This window comes from Phoenix dactylifera, chromosome 3, assembly GCF_051530095.1.
Source record: "Phoenix dactylifera cultivar Ajwa chromosome 3, Ajwa_hap1_PhDact_Kaust_v1.1, whole genome shotgun sequence".
Classification (NCBI taxonomy): domain Eukaryota; kingdom Viridiplantae; phylum Streptophyta; class Magnoliopsida; order Arecales; family Arecaceae; genus Phoenix; species Phoenix dactylifera.
The window spans coordinates 972,862-994,484 of NC_143192.1; the positions used below are offsets into that span (position 1 = coordinate 972,862).

Below are 21,623 nucleotides of genomic sequence, written 5' to 3' on the forward strand. Positions count from 1 at the left end.
CTACAATACTAAATCTTGTGAACTGAAGTTTGCATTCATAATGCTATAAAACAGACTTATTTGTAGATATATTAGGATGATACACATTCTATCTATATCTTGCCTATCTTATGATTATACTTTTTTCTTTTTTCAATTGAATGCTCCACAAGAAGGAAAAATGGATTAAAACAAGTGAGAAGACACTAGCATGCACTAGGAGATGGATGTTCAAGGTTTTAAACCATAAAACATATACATATGTTAAGTTTTTTTTTAATTGATTACTATTATATATATATATATATATATGTCATAGTTTGCAAGAAATCATAAGATTAAAAAAAGGGCATTGCACGAGGCTCCTTCCATTGAGAGATCTGTGGAGGTCAAATATACGTTGCATTATCATCACATGCAAAGAAACTGTTTTCCTATTTCAAACTTATGACACCTAGCTCACAATGGAGCAACCTTACTGTTGCGCCAAAGCCCACCCGCTAATAATAAAATATATTCATATTATTTCGAAAATATAATATAATTTTATATTACATTCTCCATAAAAATACAACAATATTATTTGTTGCAAAGATGTAAAATCATTTATTATATAATTTCGATAACATCACCAATGATTTCCAATTATAATGGCTAATATATAAGTATGCATATTCAATGCACAGGCACAATGAAAAATATTAGAAAATTTTCCGTAGAAGCATCTTAATGCACGACAAACTGCCTGAAATTACTGCAAGTAGAGACCAATTGCAAATCAGCAATTAGCCAGTACACCTACATTATCATACAAAAATTATGAGTTCTACATTTAGTCCAATCAAATTATAATTAATTATTTAAAATTAACTATTAACATAATTTCAATTGATAATAAAATGATTAACATTAAATAAAAAATTAAATGTACAAATTCCAAAATTATATATGTTTGTAGTAGTAACAACTTTTTAGAAAAAATATGCTTTTCCTTTTTTCTGTAGCTTTCTTCGTGATATTTTTGCCACTTTTATATCCTTTTCATTAGATGAATGCAATAAGTGGTGGTTAGTCACAAAATTTTCTCAAAAATAAAACACACTTCAACTTATTCATGGCAAATGTAAAAAAAAAACCACAAGTTATCCTAATAAGAGAGTATTCATAAGGAAAAGGCATGGGTTTTAAATTCAAGTCTCTTGCTTGGTTATTGAATTTAACATTTTCATTCAATGAATAATGATCTAAGAAAATAAACTTGTTATTCTTTGTTATTAATAATTTATAACCATCATACAGTTAATTATTTAATTCTAAAATGTTATCAAACAGGTTTGGATAAAATAATGGTTGAAGTTTCTTTTGCATGCATGCCTTCAGTAGAGAGGAGCCTTCCTAATTAAGCTCGCATTAACACAAGGAACTAAAGCATTAATTAACTATTTGATAGCCTTATATTTGTGTGCTCCTACTTGCTCCCATCTTTTCAAGCGCTTGGGTTATATTTGTTGTGACTACATAATCAATTAAAAAGAAAGCAAAAGAACAAAAAATATCAAAGGTCATGCCCCCCCATTAATTTCTTTCATAATTTGCTGGTGGATTTAAAACATGGATTAATGTGAGATACAGATAAAGAAATAAGCTGCCTCTGCGAGGAAGCAGTACTTTATTGTGGATCAAGGTAGTATTACATAATTGATAAAAAAGAAACACTCTGTTAACATGACCCAAACCAAGTTCCATCATTATGTGAGGAAATTTGGCTAATTGAGCTTAAGAAATTTAGTAGGGCCATCATCTTCCCTAGAAGGCAGCTTAGAGAATGTAAACAAAATGACCCAGCAACACGTACTACACACATCACGCAACAAATAGATATAACATAACTCGACAAAGTGCGAGAATTCATCGATCTTCTTCTCTTGTTTTAACGAGGAAAGAGATTTTATCTCCTTCTCTTGCATGCTTTGACAAACTCACATGGGAGTTGGCCCAAGTGAGTGAAGCAACTGTTCAGCATCTTTAATTCTCTTCCCTGCTTTGGGCTTCGGCAAATTTCCATCATGTTCAACTATCTTTTCCGTGTTCGGTGGATCTCCTCTACACCCATCCTTTTTCTCGCAAGGTCTATGGTAAGGCGCTGCTTTATGAGGACGACAATTCCCCTTATGTCCAACTCCACAATGAACATCACCACCACCTTTTCCAATAGTGCCGTAACCAATATCTTCTGCATTATTTTCTTTCACCAAGCAAATGCTTGCGAGTAATGCCATCAATAACCATGCACGGACTGCAGCCATCTGAGAAAAATGTCATTTATGCATCTTAGCTTATGAGCAGGAAGAAAAAAGGATTATAAGAAATCTCATTCATTAAAATAAAAAAGTTGAACAATGTAGTCCTCTTGGATTAGTGGCCTTTGTAAGAATGATTGGAGATGAGGGAATTTCAAAATAGGTGGAATGACTTTGATCATTATGGTCACGGATACAACTTGCTTTGATCTTAAGACCCTTTTTTTCGAAACTTTTCCAAGGAAAATCTTTAATTAGCAAAATAGAAACTCAAGTACCGAGGCATGATTAGTATAACATTCATAGAAAGTTGTGATAATATGTAATATTTACAACATCATCTACGATCATTAGTGGTAAAAAATTTTCCATTTTCTATTAGAACGAGCAAGATATGGATCATGATTGTAAGTATATTTAGTAAAAAGAGAAAGAGGAAGATATTTTTTACATAATTTTCTATGTTATTTCTTGCTGGCTGATCATGAAATGCATAAAAGACCCATTTGTAATCTTCAACACCAAGGAGGTACATAGCTTGTACTTCAATTGTGTTTACAGAATATAAGCCTTGTTGTTTCTCATAATAGGACATAATCATTTCTAAAGATTGATAGGAGGAATTCCACACAGATATATATTTTACTTTACTTTCTGCTCGTTGATATACTATTAGTGTATCTGTTGTCAGACTAAAACCTACAACATAATATAGACATCAAATATGCTTTAAATAATGTTGGTGGAACACATGACTTACAGATATTGATATATCTGTATAATGAATAATGAGCTTCAAATAAATACACATTGGTGCACATATATAAATAGCTTTTAAGTAGTCATAAAACAAGGTATGCAAAAATAAAGCGTTTCTTATTAAGAAAATATCTTGATTTTGGAAAATCAAAAGTGAAGTAGATTTTTTTTGCAAAATTCCCTTGATTGTATGTGTTAGATGAAATATAAAATAACAAACTATATCTTTCCAATAGAATTGGACCGATGGTTGTCACCATCCCTATAGTACGTATACTAAAATGAGGTTTGGCATTTGAAGACAAATGGCAGTGCTTCTATTGTAATATAATACAAAAAAGAGAGAGAGAGAGAAAAGGTAAGGAAAGAAAAAGAGAAAGAAAGGATAGATGGATGAATGAATGAATGGAAAAGGAGTTAAAAGCATATACTCATTCATTCATTCATTCTTCTTAGAAACTTGGTATAGAAAATTTAGTATGCAATACCTTTTCTTTTGCACTATCTTGCGGATGACCTATAAGCAACCAACTTGCTTTCATGCCATTCACGACCACTGTGTTATATACAATATAGGCAATGACATGAATAGCGGACACGCATGAACCACGGAGGGAGGATGGAGCCTGTGAATGTGAGGAAACATCGGGAAGGGAGGATAGAGCTTGTGGATGAGAGAAAAATTCGGGGAGAGAGGGTAGAGCCTAAGTATGGGAGGAAAAGCTGGGCCAAGAAGACCGCAAGGAATAAGGAACCTAAACGGCCAACATCTTGTTGTCTTAACCATTTAGACTTGTTGTCTTGCCACAACATAATCTTGCAACCATCTATTATTATAGCAACAATAATCAATGCCATGCACTTATTTGCATATTTTTGATTTTCCCTTGTAGTCAGCCGACCATGATTTAGATCGATTAGAGGATTACCTAAACATTTTTTAGCCTCAATCAAGATGATTATGAAATCTAGCGAGTGATGAAAATGAGAAATGATTAAAATCAGCCGAGCATAGACAAGAATATACATATTTTCCAAGAGTGATCATTATTATTTCTATTTACTTATTTATTTTTGAGATTGGAAGGCACTCTAAGTCCAAGTTTGTGCCAAAAGAATATCTAGATCCCTACTCACCCAACCCAGCATCAGTCGAAACCCAGGCCACAAGCCAAATCAAGCCAGAGACTCTTTAAAAAACACAATTTCAAACTACATTTTTTTTTCACTGGGGAGGGGGGCGCGGGGGTGTATACTATGTTCTAGATATACTGCCATTTCGGAACTTGCAATGGAGATTAAGAAGTAATAATAATCATAATAAATAAATAAAATAAAAACAAGGACTATAAATAATTAAATATTAAATATAAAAATAGTAAATATAAATTGAATGCATGAAATCGGTATTAGAGGAAAGGTAGAGGGACATGGACTTGGTGGGTTAAAAAATACTTAAAACTTCAAAACATTTTAAAATGGAAACTAGCAAGAAGAACGGTTAGACTAGAGAGATAATGACTTCTGCAGTTACTAAGGAGAATGATAGAAAATAAAGCATATTTTTTAGGTATCTACTAAAAATATAATTGATAATATGATTCTTTTGAACAAAATTTCTTTGAAAAACCAAGTGCATCTTTTTCAGTAAATTTTTGACAGGCAAGAACCATCCGATATATTCTCTTTTATTTTATAAGGTAATATAAATAGAAATTGAAACATCCAAACTCGCATCTAATGGCTCTTTCTAATGAGAGGAAACTATCCAAACAAAAAGGAAAAATATAAAAAGAAAGGAAACTAAAAGGTGTTCCACCCTAGCATTGTGTGCTTCTCTCTCTTAAACATTCCACAGCAATCAGCAGCGGGTGCCCAGCCCTCTCTCTCTCTCTCTCTCCCCCTCCTGGCTCGTCTACCTCTATCCCTCAAAATCCCATCTCCTCCATCTCAAACTTACCACTTCATCTAATTCTCCAAATTCACCTTGTTAACATCTCCCTCCAGTTACTGTCTTGTTCAATCACCCGCGGCCATTTTTTGGATACACAGAATGAAATGCCTTGGAAAATTCCAAACTCTAAACTTAAGGCCCCACTGGTATTCAACATTATATCAACATGCACAAGCTCGCAGGCACAGAGAGAGAGAGAGAGAGGGAGGGAGAGAGAGAGATTTCAACTGCTTACGACGAACAGGCTAAATAACATTCCAAGGTACTGAATCAGAAATATGCTGAGATGGAAAGATAAAACTTCTCACTTCTACCATTGAGAAGAAGAGACGAGGCTAAACAGTTCACAGATGGAAACACATTTACAGAATGTGCGGAGAAGAATAAATGAATGAAAATAAATGTGTCCAAAACATTTTATGTATTCCTTCAATTGTATCTTAATCATATGAACCAGCAGTTGACAACTAAATGAAATGCAACTAATCTGAGTTAGAGTCATAAAAGTCACTCAAACACGGTGTCATAACCTCTGACTCCAATAATTGCACCACTCTGTGCATTGTAGGCCGCTCTTCTGGAGCTGAGGAAACACACTGAATGGCAACAGAGAGCAAAGCATCCAAGCTTTCAATCTGCACGCCATCGCAGTGTGGATCAATTATTTCTCTTTGACGGTCCTCAAGGACCAAGAAATTCAACTGCAGCAGAAATAGAAACAAGGAAAGACACCTCATAAAAGAAGAAGAAGAAGAAAGAAAGAAAGAGAAAAAAATATGACAGTATGAGAAAATCAAATCAGATATTTAAGAAATTATCTCCCCTTAAAATTCCATGCAGAAAGAATAAGTAATCATAGAATTACCCATCCTAGATTATTCAAGCCTTTCCCAATGAATGATGAATCAGTGGGTCGTTTCCCACTCAAAACTTCCAGCACCAAGACTCCAAAGCTGTATACATCTGTTTTTTCTGTTGCCCTACCACTTTGCATGTACTCTGTAAATTTGACCACAATCAGACAAGGCATAAGATAAAAGATGCTGCATTTTCACACCATTCGAGCAAAGATGATTACTGGAAACACAACTTTCCATGTTTATATATAAATATAGCTGTGATTTTTGCCTAAGAACCCAGGTACATACATATTAGGTCTATACCTAAGAACCCTGGTACATACACATTAGGTCTATTAACTGCATTCTGTCCCTGACATTATCGAAAGCAAAAAGTCCATAATAGCTTGTGATTTCAAAGAGAGCTCATCTACTCTACTGGATATGCATATGCCTGCGAGGAACAAAATGATTTTAAAATTCGCAATTTGAATTATGAAAACCATTATAAATAAAAGAAAGTAGCATTTCGAAAGAACTGCATTCCTACAAACTAAATTCATTAGGCTACCTACCAGGAAACATGGGGACTGAGGATCAGTGGTGCAACAAATGTATGTATTTTATAACTAGAATTGTATTGTATGAAAAGCTTTTGTGGAAGCACCAGAAATCAAGTTATCAGCATTTGCATTGCAATACTTAGGATAAGAGCATACGGAACCCTATATCTAGACAATGAAAGATAAATTATATCGTAATTTAGTTTGGAGACCTAATATGGAAATGAAGGAAATTAAAATCAACTATCAAGAAATAGCATCTGCTGTAACATGTGAATGCAATTATGACTAACATACATACAAAATGCATCAACATAAGACTAAGCAATTGCTTAATAATTACAGAAAAAAGTAGCATGTATATACTAACATGCTGAGCATGAAACAAGGTTTGAAAACTTGGCTTTAGTTTCTGTTGTGGCAGAGCCTACGAAGTTTCAGTTAGAGCAATTTCAGTGAGTTTCCGCTTGAGTTTCGGAGATTTGGTCAAAAAATAGGTAAAAATGCCAAAATAAGAAAAATAAAAGGGATCATGTATAACATAATTTAGAGGATATTATATTGTCTGAAATATTTGGGTTTATTGTCGTGGTGTTTACTATATGGTGGCCTAAAACTTTCAAGTATTATAAAATATTTAAGAAACCAATAAAAATATTAGATAATTATTTAATTCAATTTTTTGTTAACAATTACTGATCCAGACGGAGAGTGTTCCATGTTCAAATCTTGGGAGGTAAATACCAATCTAATGGGTATGCATAACATTCATGTTACTCTTGATCGTTTTGGCTGAAACTTAACCACAGGTAGACCAAAAAAATTGCTTTGATGGTTTGATGTCAAATATAAGAGGCCAGATTTTGTTGAATCAGGAGGCCATGTGTCAAGCACACATTTCTGCAGTGCTGGTCCCGAAGGTTGCATGGTAGTGATCCAAGGAATCATTATAAATAAAATTTGCTTCAAGTACAATGGGATGGATCATAGCAAACTAAATCAAAATTCCAGTACACAGAACCTAATTTTGCATGATATATGCAGACGAACAAGAGAAATCCATACAAATATTAATGAAAAAACGGTGTCCATCGCACGAGGCTCCCACTATTGCAAGATTTGGGGTAGATCAAATGCACGCAGCCTTCTAGTTAAGTGTTCCATACCCATGACGCTAGGTCGCAATAGAGAAACCTTACCACTGTGCCAACGCCCGCTCTCTAATAACTAGACATCTTAACATTATTTTGGAAATATAATATCCATAAAAGCACAACAATGTTATTTGGCTCAAAGATATAAAATTATTTATTACATAATTTTGATAACATTACCCATGATTTCAAATTATAATGGTTAATGTATAAACATGCATACTCAATGCACACACAATGAAAAGGATTACAAAAAATTTTCACCGAAGCAACCTTACCGGTTGCACCAAGGCTCACCCTCCATACCAATATAAGTAACAAGGATGATATATTTTGTTAAGCAGGAGAACACAGTACTATTAAATAAACGAGTGGTACATGATGATTTTCAAGAATGGTGTGCTTTGAGTAGAGTTCTTTAGTCATTCGTGAGGCTTATCAGTCAAGACCAGCCAAGTCTTCCACCTGTTAACTCAAATATTCCCATGTACAGGATTGGTTGATGCAAGAAGAGCACAAAAGGAAGTGAAGGTCACAACCCAACAATATTTATTGTAGCATTTAACTTAAGGGCCCCTCTTAATGGCTTGGTTTTTATGGGTCCCATTGATAGGTGAGCTGTACCCGAAGGTGTATGAAGGCTTGAACAGTCCAAGATGTACGATGTTTTGTCAATTCCCCTTTGTTTTCTTCTTCCAACTAGCAACATAATAAACCAAACATCAAATAGGTGTGTTTTAGTTGTGTTGGAGGAAGAGAAAACAAGGAAGGTGAGAGAGTGCTGCATGAAAAACTACTTAACTGGTACAGAAAATCATCGTTGCGATGATGCCCCTAGAAAAAAATTTAATTGCAAGCATGTAATCATATGAGCTCACAAACAGAGTGAAGCAAGTAGTTGAGCAATTAAATTCTAAAGCTTCCAAGAGATTAAAGCAAGTATTTCAATATTTAGGCCCTAGAGTTTCCAAGAGAATAGATGCAAGTTACATCTATATTTTCTGAAATCAATTTGATTTTATTGGATGCACAGTTTTCCCATACCTGGAGCAAGATAACCAAATGTTCCAGCAACTATTGTAGTGATGTGAGATTCTTCATCCTCCAATAGTTTTGCGAGTCCAAAATCAGACACATGAGCCTCCAAATTTCCATCTAGTAATATGTTGCTTGATTTAATGTCACGATGTATGACTCTAGGTGAACAATCATGATGCAAGTATGCAAGGCCTTTTGCAGCTCCCATAATAATATTAAGATGCGCATCCCATTCCAATTGTTCAGATCTTTCTGCCCAATCAGCAAAGCAGATTCCACACCATTAATATACCTAGTATAACACATAAACACGTCCAAGAATATAGTACCACAATGACAGAACTTCTAACCGAGCTTGCTATATATGATCAAATGACAAAAATAATACATGACAAACACAGTCTAAACAACAGAGGACACAGGAGAGTCTGGCAAGGTTTTACCAGTCAAATCTGTAAATAAAAAAGACATTCAACAGAACAAGTTTCGGTGGCTATCAAAGGACTTAGGGCTGAAAATTTTGAAGTAGCATGCCTATGCCACCATACGTTAAAGAATTTTTTTATATAAGGATTTTTATTTTAAGAAAAAAGCACAAATTTTCTGTCAAGACAATGAAAGGATACATATTTTTCTAAAATATCAGGTCTAAAACAGTCACATAGGAAATAAAAATTCTGCATCTGTTCAGTTCTAATATTCAATACATCAAGATTGAATTACCTTAAAATGTCTCAATTTATCAACTCTGTATCAGCTGATACAGGGTTTGCACAGTCCATGTAAAGGTCCCCTAAAACAAATATGGATAAATAATAAATTCATTCCTCTTTCTTCCCTATTTCAACCCAATAGTTTCAAGCAAATTGCTTGGAAAAGTCTAGCTTGGAAGGGGTTTGCCCATAAAATTCCAGTATGAAGACCAACAAGGCATAGCCACCCAATTCCACACTAAATCTAAATACATTTGCAAGAAATTCATAGAAAGATCAAACAAAATATGTGGTTGCAGCATTAGACCCATGAAGAACCGAGGCTCATTGCCTTTCAATGCTCTTTGTCAAGGTTATTTCCATGTCCAGAGAACCTTTGAGGGTTACTCTTCTAGTCGCATGAGATTAAGAGTGTGCACGAGCCAAGCTCAAAAAAAGCCAGGCATCGATTGACCTTGTAACGAAGTCAAGCTGAGTAAGAGCCAGCTCATTTATATTTGAGCAGAATTCAAGGTGTTCATAAACAGCTCATTTAAGGGATATTGCGAAAACCTAAGGTTTACTAAGAAATTCATATATATTTCGAGTTAACTTACGAAATTATATCACAATTTTATAATTAGAAAATATCCTTTTTACATAAATTATGTTAGTCTTTAATAAAAAAGTACAAAGTTAGATTTTTATTTATAAATAATAATTAAAATAATATAGATTATGAAATAAGTATTCATTTTATTCATTTTTTCAGCTTAGTAGTTGGATGGGATGTGCATTCATGTACATATTGCATTTTACAATAAATGAATCATAATCAATAACTACAATACTAAATCTTGTGAACTGAAGTTTGCATTCATAATGCTATAAAACAGACTTATTTGTAGATATATTAGGATGATACACATTCTATCTATATCTTGCCTATCTTATGATTATACTTTTTTCTTTTTCCAATTGAATGCTCCACAAGAAGGAAAAATGGATTAAAACAAGTGAGAAGACACTAGCATGCACTAGGAGATGGATGTTCAAGTTTTTAAACCATAAAACATATACATATGTTAAGTTTTTTTTTACTTGATTACTATTATATATATATATATATATATATATATATATATATATGTCATAGTTAGCAAGAAATCATAAGATTAAAAAAAGGGCATTGCACGAGGCTCCTTCCATTGAGAGATCTGTAGAGGTCAAATATACGTTGCATTATCATCACATGCAAAGAAACTGTTTTCCTAAACTTATGACACCTAGCTCACAATGGAGCAACCTTACTGTTGCGCCAAAGCCCACCCTCTAATAATAAAATATATTCACATTATTTCGAAAATATAATATAATTTTATATTACATTCTCCATAAAAATACAACAATATTATTTGTTCCAAAGATGTAAAATCATTTATTATATAATTTTGATAACATCACCAATGATATTCCAATTATAATGGCTAATATATAAGTATGCATATTCAATGCACAGACACAATGAAAAATATTAGAAAATTTTCCTTAGAAGCATCTTAATGCACGACAAACTGCCTGAAATTACTGCAAATAGAGACCAATTGCAAATCAGCAATTAGCCAGTACACCTACATTATCATACAAAAATTATGAGTTCTACATTTAGTCCAATCAAATTATAATTAATTATTTAAAATTAACTATTAACATAATTTCAATTGATAATAAAATGATTAACATTAAATAAAAAATTAAATGTACAAATTCCAAAATTATATATGTTTGTAGTAGTAACAACTTTTTAGAAAAAATATGCTTTTCCTTTTTTCTGTAGCTTTCTTCGTGATATTTTTGCCACTTTTATATCCTTTTCATTAGATGAATGCAATAAGTGGTGGTTAGTCACAAAATTTTCTCAAAAATAAAAAACACTTCAACTTATTCATGGCAAATGTAAAAAAAAACCACAAGTTATCCTAATAAGAGAGTATTCATAAGGAAAAGGCATGGGTTTTAAATTCAAGTCTCTTGCTTGGTTATTGAATTTAACATTTTCATTCAATGAATAATGATCTAAGAAAATAAACTTGTTATTCTTTGTTATTAATAATTTATAACCATCATACAGTTAATTATTTAATTCTAAAATGTTATCAAACAGGTTTGGATAAAATAATGGTTGAAGTTTCTTTTGCATGCATGCCTTCAGTAGAGAGGAGCCTTCCTAATTAAGCTCGCATTAACACAAGGAACTAAAGCATTAATTAACTGTTTGATAGCCTTATATTTGTGTGCTCCTACTTGCTCCCATCTTTTCAAGCGCTTGGGTTATATTTGTTGTGACTACATAATCAATTAAAAAGAAAGCAAAAGAACAAAAAATATCAAAGGTCATGCCCCCCCCCCCATTAATTTCTTTCATAATTTTCTGGTGGATTTAAAACATGGATTAATGTGAGATACAGATAAAGAAATAAGCTGCCTCTGCGAGGAAGCAGTACTTTATTGTGGATCAAGGTAGTATTACATAATTGATAAAAAAGAAACACTCTGTTAACATGACCCAAACCAAGTTCCTCCATAATGTGAGGAAATTTGGCTAATTAAGCTTAAGAAATTCAGTAGGGCCATCATCTTCCCTAGAAGGCAGCTTAGAGAATGTAAACAAATGACCCAGCAACACGTACTACACACATCACGCAACAAATAGATATAACATAACTCGACAAAGTGCGAGAATCCATCGATCTTCTACTCTTGTTTTAATGTGGAAAGAGATTTATCTCCTTCTCTTGCATGCTTTGACAAACTCACATGGGAGTTGGCCCAAGTGAGTGAAGCAACTGTTCAGCATCTTTAATTCTCTTCCCTGCTTTGGGCTTCGGCAAATTTCCATCATGTTCAACTATCTTTTCCGTGTTCGGTGGATCTCCTCTACACCCATCCTTTTTCTCGCAAGGTCTATGGTAAGGCGCTGCTTCATGAGGACGACAATTCCCCTTATGTCCAACTCCACAATGAACATCACCACCACCTTTTCCAATAGTGCCGTAACCAATATCTTCTGCATTATTTTCTTTCACCAAGCAAATGCTTGCGAGTAATGCCATCAATAACCATGCACAGACTGCAGTCATCTGAGAAAAATGTCATTTACGCATCTTAGCTTATGAGCAGGAAGAAAAAAGGATTATAAGAAATCTCATTCATTAAAATAAAAAAGTTGAACAATGTAGTCCTCTTGGATTAGTGGCCTTTGTAAGAATGATTGGAGATGAGAGAATTTCAAAATAGGTGGAATGACTTTGATCATTATGGTCACGGATACAACTTGCTTTGATCTTAAGACCCTTTTTTTCGAAAATTTTCCAAGGAAAATCTTTAATTAGCAAAATAGAAACTCAAGTACCGAGGCATGATTAGTATAACATTCATAGAAAGTTGTGATAATATGTAATATTTACAACATCATCTATGATCATTAGTGGTAAAAAATTTTCCATTTTCTATTACAACGAGAAAGATATGGATCATGATTGTAAGTATATTTAGTAAAAAGAGAAAGAGGAAGATATTTTTTACATAATTTTCTATGTTATTTCTTGCTGGCTGATCATGAAATGCATGCAAGACCCATTTGTAATCTTCAACACCAAGAGGTACATAGCTTGTACTTCAATTGTGTTTACAGAATATAAGCCTTGTTGTTTCTCATGATTGGAACATAATCATTTCTAAAGATTGATAGGAGGAATTCCACACAGATATATATTTTACTTTACTTTCTGCTCGTTGATATACTATTAGTCTATCTATTGTCAGACTAAAACCTACAACATAATATAGACATCAAATATGCTTTAAATAATGTTGGTTGAACACATGACTTACAGATATTGATATATCTGTATAATGAATAATGAGCTTCAAATAAATACACATTGGTGCACATATATAAATAGCTTTTAAGTAGTCATAAAACGAGGTATGCAAAAATAAAGTGTTTCTTATTAAGAAAATATCTTGATTTTGGAAAATCAAAAGTGAAGTAGATTTTTTTCGCAAAATTCCTTTGATTGTACGTGTTAGATGAAATATAAAATAACAAACTATATCTTTCCAATAGAATTGGACCGATGGTTGTCACCAACCCTATAGTACGTATTCTAAAATGAGGTTTGGCATTTGAAGACAAATGGCAGTGCTTCTATTGTAATATAATACAAAAAAGAGAGAGAGAGAGAAGAGGCAAGGAAAGAAAAAGAGAAAGAAAGGATAGATGGATGAATGAATGAATGAAAAAGGAGTTAAAAGCATATATTCATTCATTCATTCATTCTTCTTAGAAACTTGGTATAGAAAATTTAGTATGCAATACCTTTTCTTTTGCACTATCTTGCGGATGACCTATAAGCAACCAACTTGCTTTCATGCCATTCACGACCGCTGTGTTATATACAATATAGGCAATGACATGAATAGCGGACACACATGAACCACGGAGGGAGGATGGAGCCTGTGAATGTTAGAAAACATCGGGAAGGGAGGATAGAGCTTGTGGATGAGAGAAAAATTCGGGGAGAGAGGGTAGAGCCTAAGTATGGGAGGAAAAGTTGGGCCAAGAAGACCGCAAGGAATAAGGAACCTAAACGGCCAACATCTTGTTGTTTTAACCATTTAGACTTGTTGTCTTGCCACAACATAATCTTGCAACCATCTATTATTATAGCAACAATAATCAATGCCATGCACTTATTTGCATATTTTTGATTTTCCCTTGTAGTCAGTCGACCATGATTTAGATCGATTAGAGGATTACCTAAACATTTTTTAGCCTCAATCAAGATGATTATGAAATCTAGCGAGTGATGAAAATGAGAAAAATGATTAAAATCAGCCGAGCATAGACAAGAATATACATATTTTCCAAGAGTGATCATTATTATTTCTATTTACTTATTTATTTTTGAGATTGGAAGGCACTCTAAGTCCAAGTTTGTGCCAAAAGAATATCTAGATCCCTACTCACCCAACCCAGCATCAGTCGAAACCCAGGCCACAAGCCAAATCAAGCCAGAGACTCTTTAAAAAACACAATTTCAAACTACATTTTTTTTCGCTGGGGAGGGAGGGCGCGGGGGTGTATACTATGTTCTAGATATACTGCCATTTCGGAACTTGCAATGGAGATTAAGAAGTAATAATAATCATAATAGATAAATAAAATAAAAACAAGGACTATAATAAATATTAAATATAAAAATAGTAAATATAAACTGAATGCATGAAATCGGTATCAGAGGATAGGTAGAGGGACATGAACTTGGTGGGTTAAAAAGTACTTCAAACTTCAAAACATTTTAAAATGGAAACTAGCGAGAAGAACGGTTAGACTAGAGAGATAATGACTTCTGCAGTTACTAAGGAGAATGATAGAAAATAAAGCATATTTTTTAGGTATCTACTAAAAATATAATTGATAATATGATTCTTTTGAACAAAATTTCTTTGAAAAACCAAGTGCATCTTTTTCAGTAAATTTTTGACAGGCAAGAACCATCCGATATATTCTCTTTTATTTTATAAGGTAATATAAATAGAAATTGAAACATCCAAACTCGCATCTAGTGGCTCTTTCTAATGAGAGGAAACTATCCAAACAAAAAGGAAAAATATAAAAGGAAAGGAAACTAAAAGGTGTTCCACCCTAGCATTGTGTGCTTCTCTCTCTTAAACGTTCCACAGCAGTCAGCAGCGGGTGCCCAACCCTCTCTCTCTCTCTCTCTCTCTCCTTCCCTCCTGGCTCGACTGCCTCTATCCCTCAAAATCCCATCTCCTCCATCTCAAACTTACCACTTCATCTAATTCCCCAAATTCACCTTGTTAACATCTCCCTCCAGTTACTGTCTTGTTCAATCACCCGCGGCCATTTTTTGGATACACAGAATGAAATGCCTTGGAAAATTCCAAACTCTAAACTTAAGGCCCCACTGGTATTCAAATATATCAACATGTATAAGCTCGCAGGCACACAGAGTGAGAGAGAGAGAGAGAGAAAGAGATTTTAACCGCTCACGACGAACAGGCTAAATAACATTCCAAGGTACTGAATCAGAAATATGCTGAGATGGAAAGATAAAACTTCTCACTTCTACCATTGAGAAGAAGAGACGAGGCTAAACAGTTCACAGATGGAAACACATCAACAGAATGTGTGGAGAAGAATAAATGAATGAAAATAAATGTGTCCAAAACATTTTATGTATTCCTTCAAATGTATCTTCATCATATGAACCAGCAGTTGACAACTAAATGAAATGCAACTAATCTGAGTTAGAGTCATAAAAGTCACTCAGACACGGTGTCATAACCTCTGACTCCAATAATTGCACCACTCTGTGCATTGTAGGCCGCTCTTCTGGAGCTGAGGAAACACACTGAATGGCAACAGAGAGCAAAGCATCCAAGCTTTCAATCTGCACGCCATCGCAGTGTGGATCAATTATTTCTCTTTGACGGTCCTCAAGGACCAAGAAATTCAACTGCAGCAGAAATAGAAACAAAGAAAGACACCTCATAAAAGAAGAAGAAGAAGAAGAAAGAAAGAGAGAGAAAAAAATATGATAGTATGAGAAAATCAAATCAGATATTTAAGAAATTATCTCCCCTTAAAATTCCATGCAGAAAGAATAAATAATCAGAAAATTACCCATCCTAGAATATTCAAGCCTTTCTCAATGAATGATGAATCAGTGGGTCGTTTCCCACTCAAAACTTCCAGCACCAAGACTCCAAAGCTGTATACATCTGTTTTTTCTGTTGCCCTACCACTTTGCATGTACTCTGTAAATTTGACCACAATCAGACAAGGCATAAGATAAAAGATACTGCATTTTCACACCATTCGAGCAAAGATGATTACTGGAAATACAACTTTCCATGTCTATATACAAATATAGCTGTGATTTTTGCCTAAGAACCCAGGTACATACATATTTAGGTCTATGCCTAAGAACCCTGGTACATACACATTAGGTCTATTAACTGCATTCTGTCCCTGACATTATAGAATGCAAAAAGTCCATAATAGCTTGTGATTTCAAAGAGAGCTCATCTACTCTACTGGATATGCATATGCCTGTGAGGAACAAAATGATTTTAAAATTCGCAATTTGAATTATGAAAACCATTATAAATAAAAGAAAGTAGCATTTGGAAAGAACTGCATCCCTACAAACTAAATTCATTAGGCTACCTACCAGGAAACATGGGGACTGAGGATCAGTGGTGCAACAAATGTATGTATTTTATAACTAGAATTGTGTTGTATGAAAAGCTTTTGTGCTGAGAGAGGAGGGAGGAGAAGCGTAAGTGATGACATGCGCTGCAATACTTGGGAACTAATGACATTTGAAAGGTGAAGCACCAGAAATCAAGTTATCAGCATTTGCATTGCAATACTTAGAATAAGAGCATACGAACACTATATCTAGACAATGAAAGATAAATTATATTGTAATTTAGTTTGAAGACCTAATATGGAAATGAAGGAAATTAAAATCAACTATCAAGAAATAGCATCTGATATAACATGTGAATGCAATTATGACTAACATAATACATACAAATGCATCAACATAAGACTAAGCAATTGCTTAATAATTACAGAAAAAAGTAGCATATATATACTAACATGGGTGCTGAGCATGAAACAAGGTTTAAAAACTTGGCTTTAGTTTCAGTTGTGGCTGAGCCTGCGAAGTTTCAGTTAGAGCAATTTCAGTAGGTTCCCGCTTGAGTTTCGGAGATTTGGCCAAAAAATAGGTAAAAATGCCAAAATAAGAAAAATAAAAGGGATCATATATAACATAATTTAGAGGATATTATATTGTCTGAAATATTTGGGTTTATTGTCGTGGTGTTTACTATATGGTGGCCTAAAACTTTCAAGTATTATAAAATGTTTAAGAAACCAATAAAAATATTAGATAATTATTTAATTCAATTTTTTGTTAACAATTACTGATCCAGATGGAGAGTGTTCCATGTTCAAATCTTGGGAGGTAAATACCAAACTAATGGGTATGCATAACATTCATGTTACTCTTGATCATTTTTGCTGAAACTTAACCACAGGTAGACCAAAAAAATTGCTTTGATGGTTTGATGTGAAATAAAAGAGGCCATATTTTGTTGAATCAGGAGGCCATGTGTCAAGCACACGTTTCTGCAGTGCTAGTCCCGAAGGTTGCATGGTAGTGATCCAAGGAATCATTATAAATAAAATTTGCTTCAAGTAAAATGGGATGGATCCTAGCAAACTAAATCAAAATTCCAGTACACGGAACCTAATTTTGCATGACATATGCAGACAAACAAGAGAAATCCATACAAATATTAATGAAAAAATGGTGTCCATCGCACGAGGCTCCCACTATTGCAAGATTTGGGGTAGATCAAATGCACGCAGCCTTCTAGTTAAGTGTTCCATACCCATGACGCTAGGTCGCAATAGAGAAACCTTACCACTGTGCCAACGCCTGCTCTATAATAACTAGACATCTTAACATTATTTTGGAAATATAATATCCATAAAAGCACAACAATGTTATTTGGCTCAAAGATATAAAATTATTTATTACATAATTTTGATAACATTACCCATGATTTCAAATTATAATGGTTAATGTATAAACATGCATACTCAATGCACGCACAATGAAAAGGATTACAAAAAATTTTCACCGAAGCAACCTTACCGGTTGCACCAAGGCTCACCATCCATACCAATATAAGTAACAAGGATGATATATCTTGTTAAGCAGGAGAACACAGTAATATTAAATAAACGAGTGGTACATGATGATTTTCAAGAATGGTGTGCTTTGAGTAGAGTTCTTTAGTCAAGACCAGCTAAGTCTTCCACCTGTTAACTCAGATATTCCCATGTACAGTATTGGTTGATGCAAGAAGAGCACAAAAGGAAGTGAAGGTCACAACCCAACATTAGTTATTGTAGCATTTAACTTAAGGGCCCCTCTTAATGGCTTGGTTTTTATGGGTCCCATTGATAGGTGAGCTGTACCCGAAGGTGTATGAAGGCTTGAACAGTCCAAGATGTACGATGTTTTGTCAATTCCCCTTTGTTTTCTTCTTCCAACTAGCAACGTAATAAACCAAACATCAAATAGGTGTGGTTTAGTTGTGTTGGAGGAAGAGAAAACAAGGTGAGAGAGTGCTGCATGAAAAACTACTTAACTGGTACAGAAAATCATCGTTGCGATGATGCCCCTAGAAAAAAATTTAATTGCAAGCATGTAATCATATGAGCTAACAAACAGAGTAAAGCAAGTAGTTGAGCAATTAAATTCTAAAGCTTCCAAGCAAGTATTTCAATATTTAGGCCCTAGAGTTTCCAAGAGAATAGATGCAAGTTACATCTATATTTTCTGAAATCAATTTGATTTTATTGGATGCACAGTTTTCCCATACCTGGAGCAAGATAACCAAATGTTCCAACAACTATTGTAGTGATGTGAGATTCTTCATCCTCCAATAGTTTTGCGAGTCCAAAATCAGACACATGAGCCTCCAAATTTCCATCTAGTAATATGTTGCTTGACTTAATGTCACGATGTATGATTCTAGGTGAACAATCATGATGCAAGTATGCAAGGCCTTTTGCAGCTCCCATGATAATATTAAGACGTGCATCCCAGTCCAATTGTTCAGATCTTTCTGCCCAATCAGCAAAGCAGATTCCACACCATTAATATACCTAGTATAACACATAAACACGTCCAAGAATATAATACCACAATGACAGAACTTCTAACCGAGCTTGCTATATATGATCAAATGACAAAAATAGTACATGACAAACACAGTCTAAACAATAGAGGACACAGGAGAGTCTGGCAAGGTTTTACCAGTCAAATCTGTAAATAAAAAAGACATTCAACAGAACAAGTTTCAGTGGCTATCAAAGGACTTAGGGCTGAAAATTTTGAAGTAGCATGCCTATGCCACCATACATAAAAGAATTTTTTATATAAGGATTTTTCTGTTAAGAAAAAGGCACAAATTTTCTGTCAAGACAAGGAAAGGATACATATTTTTCTAAAATATCAGGTCTAAAACAATCACATAGGAAATAAAAATTCTGCATCAGTTCAGTTCTAATATTCAATACATCAAGATTGAATTACCTTAAAATGTCTCAATTTATCAACTCTGTATCAGCTGATACAGTGTTTGCACAGTCCATGTAATGGTCCCCTAAAACAAATATGGATAAATAATAAATTCATTCCTCTTTCTTCCCTATTTCGACCCAATAGTTTCAAGCAAATTGCTTCGAAAAGTCTAGCTTGGAAGTGTTTTCCCCATAAAACTCCAGTATGAAGACCAACAAGGCATAGCCACCCAATTCCACACTAAATCTAAATACATTTGCAAGAAATTCATAGAAAGATCAAACAAAATATGTGGTATAGTTTCAAGCAAATTGCTTGGAAAAGTCTAGCTTGGAAGGGGTTTGCCCATAAAATTCCAGTATGAAGACCAACAAGGCATAGCCACCCAATTCCACACTAAATCTAAATACATTTGCAAGAAATTCATAGAAAGATCAAACAAAATATGTGGTTGCAACATTAGACGCATGAAGAACCGAGGCTCAGAAAGACCATGTTATAGAACTTGCCTTTCAATGCTCTTTGTCAAGGTTATTTCCATGTCCAGAGAACCTTTAAGGGTTACTCTTCTAGTCGCATGAGATTAAGAGTGTGCACGAGCCAAGGTCAAAAAAAATCAGGCATCGCTTGACCTTGTAACAAAGTCAAGCTGAGTAAGAGCCAGCTCCTTTATATTTGAGCAGAAATCAAGGTGTTCGTAAACAGTTCATTTAAGGGATATGGCGAGAACCTAAGGTTTACTAAGAAATTCATATATATTCCAAGTTAACTTACAAAATTATATCACGATTTTATAGTTAGAAAATATTCTTTTTACATAAATTATGTTAGTCTTTAATAAATAAGTACAAAGTTAGATTTTATTTATAAATAATAATTAAAATAATATAGATTATGAAATAAGTATTCATTTTGTTCATTTTTTTAGCTTACTAGTTGGATTGGATGTGCATTCATGTATATATTGCATTTTACAATAAATGAATCATAATCAATAACTACAATACTAAATCTTGTGAACTGAAGTTTGCATTCATAATGCTATAAAACAGATTTATTTGTAGATATATTAGGATGATACACATTCTATCTATATCTTGCCTATCTTATGATTATACTTTTTTCTTTTTCCAATTGAAAAATGGATTAAAACAAGTGAGAAGACACAAGCATGCACTAGGAGATGGATGTTCATGGTTTTAAACCATAAAACATATACATATGTTAAGTTTTTTTTTTAATTGCTTACTATTATATATATATGTCATGGTTAACAAGAAATCATAAGATTAAAAAAAGGGCATTGCACAAGGCTCCTTCCACTGAGATATCTGTAGAGGTCAAATATATGTTGCATTATCATCACATGCAGAGAAACTGTTTTCCTATTTCAAACTTGTGATACCTAGGTCACAATGGAGCAACCTTACTGTTGCGCATGGCCCACTCTCTAATAATAAAATATATTCACGTTATTTTGGAAATATAATATAATTTTATATTACATTCTCCATAAAAATACAACAATATTATTTGTTGCAAAGATGTAAAATCATTTATTATATAATTTTGATAATATCACCCATGATTTCCAATTATAATGGTTAATATATAAGTATGCATATTCAATGCACAGACACAATGAAAAAGATTAGAAAATTTTCATTGAAGCATCTTAATGCACAACAAACTGTCTGAAATTACTGTAAATACAGACCAATTGCAAATCAGCAATTAGCCAGTACACTTACATTATCATACAAAAAGTATGAATTCTACATTTAGTACAATCAAATTATAATTAATTATTTAAAATTAACTATTAACATAATTTCAATTGATAATAAAAATGATTAACATTAAATAAAAAAATTAAATGTACAAATTCCATAATTATATATGTTTGTAGTAGTAACAACTTTTTAGAAAAAATATGGTTTTCCTTTTTTCTGTAGCTTTCTTCGTGATATTTTTGCCACTTTTGCGTCCTTTTCATTAGATGAATGCAATAAGTGGTGGTTAGTCACAAAATTTTCTCAAAAATAAAAAACACTTCAACATATTGATGACAAATGTAAAAAAAAAATCACAAGTTATCCTAATAAAAGAGTATTCATAAGGAAAAGGCATGGGTTTTAAATTCAAG

The 21,623-nt window shown here is 33.5% G+C and overlaps 2 protein-coding genes across 7 annotated transcripts in view; both read right to left on the reverse strand.

Moving 5' to 3' along the window:
* Window positions 1-1,874: 1,874 nt before the first annotated feature.
* On the reverse strand, window positions 1,875-9,040 carry LOC108510915 (LRR receptor-like serine/threonine-protein kinase FEI 1). Its single transcript, XM_017841114.5, has 4 exons — window positions 8,593-9,040; window positions 5,858-5,991; window positions 5,523-5,693; window positions 1,875-2,285 (listed from the first exon to the last, which is right to left on the reverse strand). The coding sequence occupies exons 1-4, from the start codon at window positions 8,792-8,794 to the stop codon at window positions 1,959-1,961; spliced, it is 834 nt and encodes a 277-aa protein (XP_017696603.3). The 5' UTR covers window positions 8,795-9,040; the 3' UTR covers window positions 1,875-1,958.
* Window positions 9,041-11,747: 2,707 nt separating this feature from the next.
* LOC103718973 (LRR receptor-like serine/threonine-protein kinase FEI 1) overlaps window positions 11,748-21,623 on the reverse strand; it is a 38,170-nt gene continuing 28,294 nt past the window's right edge. For 2 of the 6 annotated variants that reach the window (XM_088717340.2, XM_088717341.2), the window contains exons 12-14: window positions 18,774-19,019; window positions 15,991-16,124; window positions 11,748-12,418 (exon numbers count right to left, since the gene is read on the reverse strand). In XM_088717340.2, coding sequence (XP_088573466.2) covers window positions 12,092-12,418; window positions 15,991-16,124; window positions 18,774-19,019 — 707 coding nt within the window. In that variant the 3' untranslated portion in view covers window positions 11,748-12,091. Of the gene's footprint in view, window positions 12,419-15,510; window positions 15,824-15,990; window positions 16,125-16,173; window positions 16,420-18,773; window positions 19,020-21,623 lie in introns of those variants that run through there. The other 4 variants (XM_088717344.2, XM_088717343.2, XM_088717342.2 and 1 more) reach the window with 3 other exon arrangements.